The sequence below is a fragment of the Apium graveolens genome, chromosome 9 (assembly GCF_009905375.1).
Source record: "Apium graveolens cultivar Ventura chromosome 9, ASM990537v1, whole genome shotgun sequence".
Taxonomy (NCBI): Eukaryota; Viridiplantae; Streptophyta; class Magnoliopsida; order Apiales; family Apiaceae; genus Apium; species Apium graveolens.
This window is the reverse complement of record NC_133655.1, coordinates 35,767,073-35,777,658: the sequence shown is the minus strand read 5'-3', so window position 1 is coordinate 35,777,658 and position 10,586 is coordinate 35,767,073. Positions and strand designations below refer to the sequence as shown.

Here is a 10,586-nt window from a genome sequence, read left to right as displayed (position 1 = left end):
GCATGGTGACCTACATGAATCTATCTATATGAGAGCTCCCAAAGTTTAAAAAGGCACTTATTTTTTAACAAGGAAACAATGTTTGTTGCTAATCGACGGCATTTTTTTGTAAGCTGCTGAAATCTCTCTATGGGCTAAAAAGACTCCTAGACAGTGATTTACAAAACTTTCTCTGAAATTACTAGATCTTGGTTACACTCAGTCAAAGACAGAATACAGTCTATTCACTGCGACTTCTTCAAATTCAATCACCCTTGTCCTGGTGTATGTTGATGATCTTTTAATAGCTAAAAATTCAAAATCAGACATTGATCAACTCAAGACTTTTCTTTCTGATTCTTTTCACATGAATGGCTAGGGGGATGTTATTTACTTTTTGGGAATGGAGGTGGACAAATTTTTCTTTCTCAAAAGAAATATAGAATTGACTTGCTGGCAGAGTTTGGTCTACTGCATTCAAAAAGTCTTAAATTGCCAATGGATGTTCATGAAAAATTAACACCGACTTCTGGGATTAACCTTACCGATCAACATCCATATCAGAGCTTTCTTGAAAAACTGTAATATCTTACTGTAACAAGGTCTGATATCACATTCTACCTGCATATTTTTAAGCCAATAATATGCAGAAGTATCCGCATCTACAAGCTGCAACAAGAGTACTCAAATATATGTCGGGCAATCCTGGCCAAGGGATTTTACTGGCATCCTTCTCTGTTGTCAAGGTTCAAGCCTTCTGAGACAGTGACCCAGCAAGCTGTCCAGTCACCAAGAGGTCAACTATTGGTTTCTGTATTCTACTGGGTAACTCTCCTGGAAGTCAAATAAGCAAACAGTAGGAGTCAGATCAAGTGATGAAGCTGAATATAGGGCTTTAACCCATATCACTTGTGTTTTTATCTTGTTGCACACTAAGATTAAACAATGTGATGGTAGGAAGATTTCTTTTGTTGTACATGGTTATACTTTTCTTTGAAATGAATGAAACATTGTTTCAGTTGAAGGCTATCCTTTTTTTTCTTTTCTTGCTTATCAGATTATTGCACTCTGTTTATTTTACTCTTTACAATATATATTTGTCGGGTTGTAAAAACACCTTCTTGGTACCTGGAGAGTCACTAAAAAGAAGAGCATTCCACTTGTTGCTCCTTAGACCAAATAAATAATAACATTCTCCAAACTGATTTCGCTGTGTAAAATTGCTATGAAAATGAAATATTGTTCCTTTAAGTCAGCTTTAGTTCACAATATGTTTTGACAAAGTAATATAGAAGATACGATGTGTACCAAACTTAGAACTATCAAAGATGTTTTGAAGTATTAAAGTGTTCTCGAAGGTGTTTCATGACTGCTTACATGCAGGAAGTGGGGATCCACATAATCCAAGATTATCCAGAAATGCAGAAACTGGGATTTTAGCTTTGTGTTGAGGAATCATCCCACTTAATCGATTCTGAGACACGTCGAATTCTTGTAAATTCTCCAAATTTAGAATATTTTTTGGAATGCTGCCATTCAATTTGTTTTTTGAAAGCAAAATTGTGGTCAGTCTCTTAGCATTCCCAATCTCCTGTGGTATTGCCCCTGTGATCCCAGTATTCACTAATTTAAGTACTTGAAGTTCACTTAGTTTTCCCAATGACTTTGGTATTGATCCCTCCAGCAAGTTATTTGATAGAATTAGGGACGCGATATAAGGCATAGCAACTTGTTCTCCAATATTCTCATCAATAGGTCCGGCAAACTTGTTGTTGGATAGATTAATAGAGTCATATACGCCACGTGGAGCTTCATTATTTTTAGCAAATATTTGGTTTAGATTCCCAGAGAACTTGTTCGAGTGAAGATCAAGATTATTGAGAAGTGACAAGTTCTTGAACTCGTCTGGGATGGATGAATGGAAGGCATTGTTAGATAAGTTAAGGAATGAAAGGTTGGTCATGTTTCCAATCCAAGTAGGTAGTTTTCCTGTCAATGAATTGCTTGATAAATCAAGAGTTGATACAGATGATGAAGCTAGCCACCTCGGAAGTTGGCCTTTGATTCCCGTGCTTGCCAAATGTAGTTGAAATAGATTCAGTTTCGATAACCAGAGAGGCAAACTTACAAGTGCCAGAGGATTGAAAGAAACATCAAGTGTTTGTAAATTTTTCAGGTTTTGAAGTTCAGGAGGGAAAGGACTTGAAAATCTGTTCCTTGATAAATCCAACGCCTGAAGGTTTTGAAGATTGGCAAAACTTGAAGGGATAAGACCTGTAAATCTGTTGTTGGAGAAATAGATATCTGTCAGAGTTGTGAGGTGTCCAATGGTAGCTGGAAGTTTTCCACTGAGTTTGTTGTTGTCGAAAATCAGCCTTTGAATCTTCGGAAGCTGCCCAATTGTTGGTGGAATGGTCCCTGTTAGCTTGTTATCCGAAATGCGACAAAACTGTAAAGATTTGAGTCCAGATATGGAAGAGGGAATCCTCCCAGTAAGCTTGTTCTGGTTGAGGTACAAAATTTGTAATTCTGAGAGTCCACCAATGGAGTTTGGTATACTTCCAGTTAATTGATTTCCGGATAAATCAACGTATTTGAGGTACTTGAGGTGGCCAAAGGTATGTGGAATTCTACCCGAAAAATTGTTTTCATGGAAATCAAGGCTACCAACCAACCTTAACTTCCCAATGGTACAAGGTATTGGACCATTAAACTTATTACCCGAAAGTCCAAGTTGTAAAACTGAAGTAAATGATCTGAAAATATCCGAAGGGATGATACCTGATACAGAATTAGCATTCAGATAGAGTTTCTCAAGGCGAGAGAGTGAGCGGAATGTAGCAGGAATTGATCCGGTCAAGCTGTTTGTATCAAGAAAGAGATATTTCAGACGCAACAACTTGCCAAACTCTGCCGGAATTTGACCTTTTAATTCCTTGAGGTTGCTAAGATCAAGAAGTTGCAGTGATGACAGATTGCCAAGGAATGGCGAGAGAGTCCCAGACATGAGGGTGTCAAGGGGGCCGTCTGGGTCATCAACGAGACCAGACCGAGAGAGGTTGACGACTCTGCCAGTAGAATCACAAGATATACCCTTCCAAGATTTGCAACAATCCGAGGAACGTGTCCATGTAGTCAGTAGATTGGAGGGGTCATATGTGATTCTTTGTTTAAAGTCAAGTAATGCTTCTTTGTCTACTGCACTACAAGACTCCGAAATCGATAGTTGGGATAAAAGGCAGAAGAGAATGAGAACATTTCTGAACGTGTATATGTCCATTAGGTAGATGCTGAAAGAGTTGAACAAATGGGATGCTACTTGTACTGCAACTGCTTGTTGTATTTGTAGTGGGCTAATGGTAGTGGAAAACTCTGTTTGTACATGAAAAGTCTTTATATTTAAGGCCGTTTAGCCTTAAACATAGACCAGGCATGTGCATTCCATTTGAAGCCTGCAAACATAATGGGAGAACTTGTAAAAGACATTAACAATGTGCAAATCTTTCATAAAAACTGGTAATAAATTTGCAGGAGGGGAGGTAGATGAGAACATGGGCAACTGGTATTTTAAGCAGTTTTCTTGTTTTGCATGATTTAATTTCTTAAGTTGCGTGGAGGCTGCTCTACTCGGATTTACTATTGCGGCAACAAGTGGTGCACAAGGATTTTGAATGGTTTTTGCAAATTTCTTATTACAATGGCAAGAGGTCCGGGTGCTAAACATTAGAGTTGCACATTAAAATTTAGGGGCTTTTTGGTTCATCAAGGAACCTCTTATCGCCAATATTTCTATTTATTTTTACTAGAGTAGTGTTAAACTATTCATATATCTCTGTATATATGGATACATACAATAATGTGTGTACAGATTTGGTGTATTCTCCCTACCTTATCTTACAGTTAAATAATAATGTGCATGAACCGGACTTTATGAAACGTTGCTTTAAATTTGTATAATCTCTCGTGTAAGCCGTGACCTTTGCCATGTGAGACTCAGACAATAATAATATTAATATAGGTGAGATTAATTTCGGATTCAGTGGCTTGATATAACTATAGATCCCGTACAACTACAAAGTCCCGTGAAGTTGGTTACGGCATGAGACCGCCTTTCAAGTTCTGACGTGGTTTCATATTTTAATTCGTCGTAAAGAATTTGCAAATTTGTAAGGACGTGTTTGATATTATATTTAATAATAAAGGTCGACTTATATTTTTATGTTAGTGTTAAACCTTGAAAATTGTCATTGGGCTCAGCCTAAACGTCTCAGACATTTCGCGCAGACGAAGGCCCAACTGGTCCCGCCTGCTCTTTAAGTACGAAAGTGGAAGTTGCTTGGACAACTTACTAAGCAGCTTAACAGGGTGTTTAAAAAATCAGTAAACCGTGAATCCGAACCGGATCACGACAATTCGAATAAAAAAAAATCGAAATCGCTAAAAACATTTTTAATGGTTCCATTAACCGGACCGTTTACGCATAAATAATTTGATTACGGTTTTTAATAAAATAAGACCGTTTAAACTAAATCGGACTGTTATAAAATAATTTATAAAAATTCTAGTATGTATCTATAAGTTAAGATTATAAATTACGGGTTTGTGTATGTGTGAGTGTATATTATATTAAATAATTCAAATTACTTTTTTCAATAAAAACCTGAGTTAATTGTTAATATATCGTAGTTATACTCTAATTCATATATTCAGTATTATTTAAATTAAATTAAAGTATATGAAATTTATATGTAAACTAAATATTTATAAATATATATATCATAGTACCTATATGTAATATATAATCCTGATATATAAAAAAATATATTACATTTACTTAAATAACTATTTCGTCGTAAATTTAACAAAATAAAATAAAAGTAAATGATTATGTTTAAATTATGGTTCGGAACCGAATCAATCCGTTATTTTATGGTCTGCTTTGGTTTGTTCTCGGCATTTAACTGGTATAGTTTGATTTTGATTTTGATTTTGAAAAACTCGTTCTTACTAGTTCGGTTCGGAAAAAACGAGAATGCGGAACAAACCAATCCGGGAACACCCCTGCAACTTACCGTACAAATAGCCTTTTATATTGGGCCCGAGCATTCGGTAAATAGATTGAAAAATTGAATAGTCATTTTTTCATGGACCGAATTGAATCGAAGTTGTATTATGGACCGGCGGATTGAATCGAATCAAAGTAATTCAGTTCGGTCCATTTTAAACCGAACGGACTTATATTTTTTCAATAAAAATAAAAATTAAAATTAAATCAAAAATTATAAAATCGAAAATATAATTCAAGTAATGTGAAATATAGAGTTCTAAGAGTGTATAAATACAATTATACATTGAAAATTATGATTATATTTTTTAAGATATGTGTAAATTGTATATAATATAAAATTATAGTACTTATGATTCGGTCTATTCGGTCTGATCAGAATATTTTTCAAAAAAACCGGATTGAACCGAAATTTATTTTGGTTTATTCGGTCCGGACTGAATAGATCAATTTTTGAAAAAATCAGGACTGAACTGAATTAGCACGGTTCGGTTCAATTTTTCAGTTTTGGTTCAATTTTGCTCAACCCTACTTTATAAGGTACTAATTTAAATCTCGTGAGATACATAAACTTCATTTGATATTGTTTTATATTTAAATTTAATTTGAATAAAAAAATATTAAATTATTAATCTGAATTGAATTGATACTGCTTTTTAGTTTAAAAATGAAAATTGGTAATAATTATAATATTATTATATTTTGTTAAAAAGATATGTTCATGCTATTTTTGAGAAAAAAATGGGGCTTGGTTAGAAAAAGTAGATTTAAAAATAATATGTTTTATTTGAAAAATGTAAAAAAATAACCCTTGAGATGTGTTAAATACAATTTTTATTGAACTTGGAAAGATTTATTTAAAGTCGCAAATAATGAAATCTAGTAATTAATATTACATCAATTAGACTTTAAAGACCCAAACATGGTCTGATCAAAACTCAATAAGATTAAAGGGCTTGATCCACTATTTTAACAAGACAAGTCTTGCGTAAAACTCAAAAACCATGCATTTAATAGCCGAAATAGGAGTAACGGATATAAGTCAGACTCAAACTCTTAAAAAAGTAATTCCAAAAAAATAAAATCTCATAAGAAAGTAAATCCCTACTTTATATGACTTCTAAGCATAATCAAATGTGGAGATTTGTCCACCAAGTCTCCTAACCCCAAATTAGAGGCGTCTAATGTGACGGCCTCAATCCCGGGGTCAGGAGTTGACGTCACTAAACACAATTACCCAAAAACATAACAATATTAAAATACATATTCATATCGATTAATATGGTTATTTTTCGCATGTAGTAAGCAGTAGACAAAAACATGAAATCATCCCTATAACCTCATACTAATTAAACATCACAATCTTAGAGAACATTATTTTATAATGCTATCATACACAATAAGATTTAGATCAGAATTTTTACCTCTTACAATAGCTTTCTGGTCACCGGAAGTCTCAACTCACCCTTGCCCTATTATCCTTAACGCTCTCCAAGCTCCTTTGGATATTCTTGGCTTGATGCAGGAGTTCTCACACGGTCTCTTCCATATTACTATTCTTCAAGGTATTATTTTTCTGAATCAATCCTTATTGTATATAATACATATAAAATAATATTTTCTATTATTATGATATATTCTTAGTAGAGATTATAGAGAGTAAAGAAGTTTAGCCAGACATATTCAAAGAGAGAGTTTTTTAACTTCAGAAATTTCAGATGTCTTTTACATTTCATGCATGGACTTATTTATAGTAGTCCTTCTATATGGTTACAGATTACCGAGATAACCGATTTTTTTTTACATAATTACTAATAATTCTCTTTTGCAGGTTTTTCCAGGAATCTTTTATTTTCTTTGTCTGCCATTTCTTCTTTTGTCGTCTCTTCATATTTTCTTCATCTTTATCTTCTGTGTCTGCCATGATATCTTGCAGGATCTGTCATCTTTTCCAGGGAATCTGCTTTTTCTTTTCTTCTTTCTCCATTTTTGTCATTTTGCCTTGATATTTTGTTGTTGAAGGGAATCTTCTATCTCCTGGTAATATAACTCTTTCATATTTTTTGGTTTTCACCATTCAATTTACAGTGTTTTGGTGTATCACACCATTTTTGTATCATGCAAAGGGATCAGAATTCCCTTTATCATCATCTTTTAGACTGATAATAGGTCTCTTTCTAGGACCTGTTATTCTTTGATAATATTCAGTAGTATGTTTTGCATGATTATATTTCAGGTTTTCTATTTTATCAAGCATTATCTCTAATGCCATAGTACCTGAATTTTGTATAATATTATCATAATATAAGGTTATTATACTTTCGGTGAAACCTCCACCATGGCTTTCCAGAATGATTATAACTTTCCGAGCTCGTAGTATATCTTGTATTTTGGACCTGAGGGTAGCTAGTCCAATGGCTCGTTTTTCACATAACCATTCCTGGAATTTGTTAATATCACAGGGATTTGGAAATTTCAAGCTTTTGGTTTCTCCCACAATATCTGCCATATTCCTTCCCAATTTAAATAGTTGACATATTATTATTGGTTTTCCAACTAGATCAGTTGATGCATCAAAAACTTGTATTCCGTATGAGCCTGCTCCCATTTCCCGTACCATAGCTTCCATGGATTTGACAATTATACTTGGTAGTTTTGATATACAATACATGGTTTCATTTGTTAAGATCTTATCAATAAAACCATGTATAAACAGGTTATAGACTATGTCAGGTTTTGCATTTTCACAATAAATATATCTGGGATATTTTATAGATTTTGTCAGTCTGCAAATATCAGGGTTAGATTTATAATCATAATATTTCATCATTTGCTCATATGTTTTCACTATCTCAGGTGAGTGTTTCAGCTTATCACTCATTGATAAATTTGACAGAGTAGTTGATATGTTGGTTGAAGGTGATGGCATGGTTGCAAGCTTTGATGAAAATGTTATAGGTTTTATTGTAGGGATTGCAACTGAAGCTTGTAGAGTTGTTTTGTCTTTTATAGCTTCCATAATTTGTTTAAGAAAATGTTGGTTTTCCTGAACCAGGGTTTCTATCTCCTTTTGGAGTTTGGTGATTTTCTCATTATTGGTTGATATATAAGAAGTGACATCAGTGATATATTTCTCAAAATTTTCCATCTTTTGTTATCCTCTTTAATTTGTTCTATTTCTATTATGAATTGTGATATATTTATATATTTTACTTTCTTTTCTTTCAGTTTAGGACATTTATTAGCATAATGTCCTTTTTCATTGCAATTCCAACATTTACATTCACTTACATCTTTCTTTTTAAAAGGTTTTCTTCTAAACTTTCTCTTATTTTTATATCTTCTCCTATTTTCTGGTGTATTTCTAAATTTCCTAAATCTTTTTCTCTTATATCTGTTGTATTTATAAGGATAATTATTTCTATTTTGTTTGCTTCTGTACTTATCATATGATTTTTTCTTATTATACCTCTTCTTATAGTTCCTATAGGGTTTTTTATCTTCACATCCAAATACTAGTCTTCTTTCAGTGAATCCACATATTTCTCTTAATCCTAGTTTTTTGTCTTTTTTAACCTTCTGTTGTACCCTATATTCTTCACATTTTCTCATTAGATATCCTCTTAGTACTCTTATTCTTTCACCCAGAGTGTTCTCGCGAGGTTCTAACTTATTATATTCCTTAGTTATCTCGGTATTATAAGGTTCTGGTAAATGATTATAATATAATTGTTGATATATATGTCCTTCTTCGGGTAAGAATCTAGCTTCATAAAAGAATTTAGTAAAACTTATAGTATATTCTGGTAACTTGTTAATTTTATAGCATTTCATGTTATTTAGATTCATTATTATTTCTATTTTTCTTTCTATTAGAACTTGGTCTCTAGCTACTATCCAAGGTTCTCCTAAGAATTCTCTTTTTAATATCATATCAAATATTTGTAACATTGATTTCCAATCCGTTGCATATCTTAGTACTTCAGTTTTTAACTGATATTCTATGGATTCTATCCAATATGCTACCTTTCCAATTAACGTTTTTGAGATCAAGTTATAAGTATATTCTAACTCATCTGTATGAGTGGAGTTCATTAATGCTATATACATTCCTAAATTCCAATCAGTTATTCTTCTGCTAATTTCTTGTTCTTCATATACATTATCTAAGTCTAAAAAGTATCCATTTAAGTTTACGCCTTGTGACATTGATCCTATGAATTCTTTAAATTCATTATGTTGTCCTATTGGTATGTGTCTTGGTATCGTGTTCCTATATCTTGTTATAACTTCCATATTATGATCGGTTACTTCTTCTTCCGGGTAGTTATTCATCTCCTCATTTTTTATTCCTTCAGTTTCTATATCAGTATAATTATCTTTATCTTCTTGGTCACTATTAGATTCTTATTTTATTACTGCATTTACATTTTTCATTCTTTCTAAAGCTTCTATTATATTTTTATTTTCTATTTCTATTTCAGAATTTTCCTCATAACTACTGTTATATTCTTCTATTATAATTACCGTTTTTCCTAAATTATCTTGTTCCGATTCACTAGTACTTGTATTATTATTTGTAGACACAGTACTAGAAACTTCACTTGTATCTTTTTTTTCCTTTTAACTTATTTAATTGATTTTTCAATATTTCTACTTCTTTTTTATTTTCTTCTGTTTTTCATTCAATTCCTTTTTTGTTTGTCTTAAATCTCTTTTTACCTCTTTTAGTTCCTTTTTAGTTTCTTTATATTTATTTTTATATTTTTTGTATTTTTCTAACCATTCTTCATTAGTATTTAATCGTAGTTTTTTATTCTCCGTTCTTATTTCTTCTACTTCTTCCTTTTGTTGTTCTAATTTTGACTTTAAATATTCTATCACAGTTGTATCAATCTTAAACTCAGCTTTAGTTTTACTAGTTGTTTCTTTTTTTAATGGTTCATACTTATATTTTTCTCTTTCTAAAATTTCTTTTCCATGATTCTTTAAAAATGTTATCACATTATATTCTTTTTGTTCTTTAGTTTCCATTAGAACTTTCCTTTTTTACTAAGTTGTCCCAAATTATCTAATACTTTTCCTATTGGTTCAGATATATTAGGTTTTATTTTACTTATATCTATCATCATTGGCTCATTAACTCTTCTCCATGCATTTATGGCTTTTAGTTCTGGCTTATTTGTAATTTCTTTTTCTGGTATAATTTCTTGTTTTCCTTCTTCTAATTTTATTAACTTGTCTAGTATCATTTTTAAAGTAGGTATTTCAGAATTATTCCATAAGCTTGTTAACTCTTCTCTTATTATTTGTCTCAAATTTTCTTGATTATCTTATTTTTCTATCAGTCTCATTATTGCATTTAGTTTTTCCTTAACTATTATTTCTTCCCATAAATTTTTTATAAATTCTGAGTCTGTCATTTTATTATTTGTTGATTCGCTTCTTCCAACCATTTCTAACATCTATCCAATATTTACTAGTATTTTTACTCTGTTCTTCTAATTTCTTAATATCATTTTCTAACTTTGTTTGTCTTTCC

General features: G+C 32.0%; 1 protein-coding gene across 1 annotated transcript; it reads right to left on the bottom strand.

The window, feature by feature from the left end:
* Positions 1-1,205: 1,205 nt before the first annotated feature.
* On the bottom strand, positions 1,206-3,765 carry LOC141686746 (uncharacterized). Its single transcript, XM_074491800.1, has one exon. The coding sequence runs from the start codon at positions 3,257-3,259 to the stop codon at positions 1,343-1,345; it is 1,917 nt and encodes a 638-aa protein (XP_074347901.1). The 5' UTR covers positions 3,260-3,765; the 3' UTR covers positions 1,206-1,342.
* Positions 3,766-10,586: the final 6,821 nt, after the last annotated feature.

Bases quoted from the DNA above. Each gene is read 5' to 3' on its own strand.
- LOC141686746 (XM_074491800.1), bottom strand. From the start codon at position 3,259: ATGGACATATACACGTTCAGAAATGTTCTCATTCTCTTCTGCCTTTTA.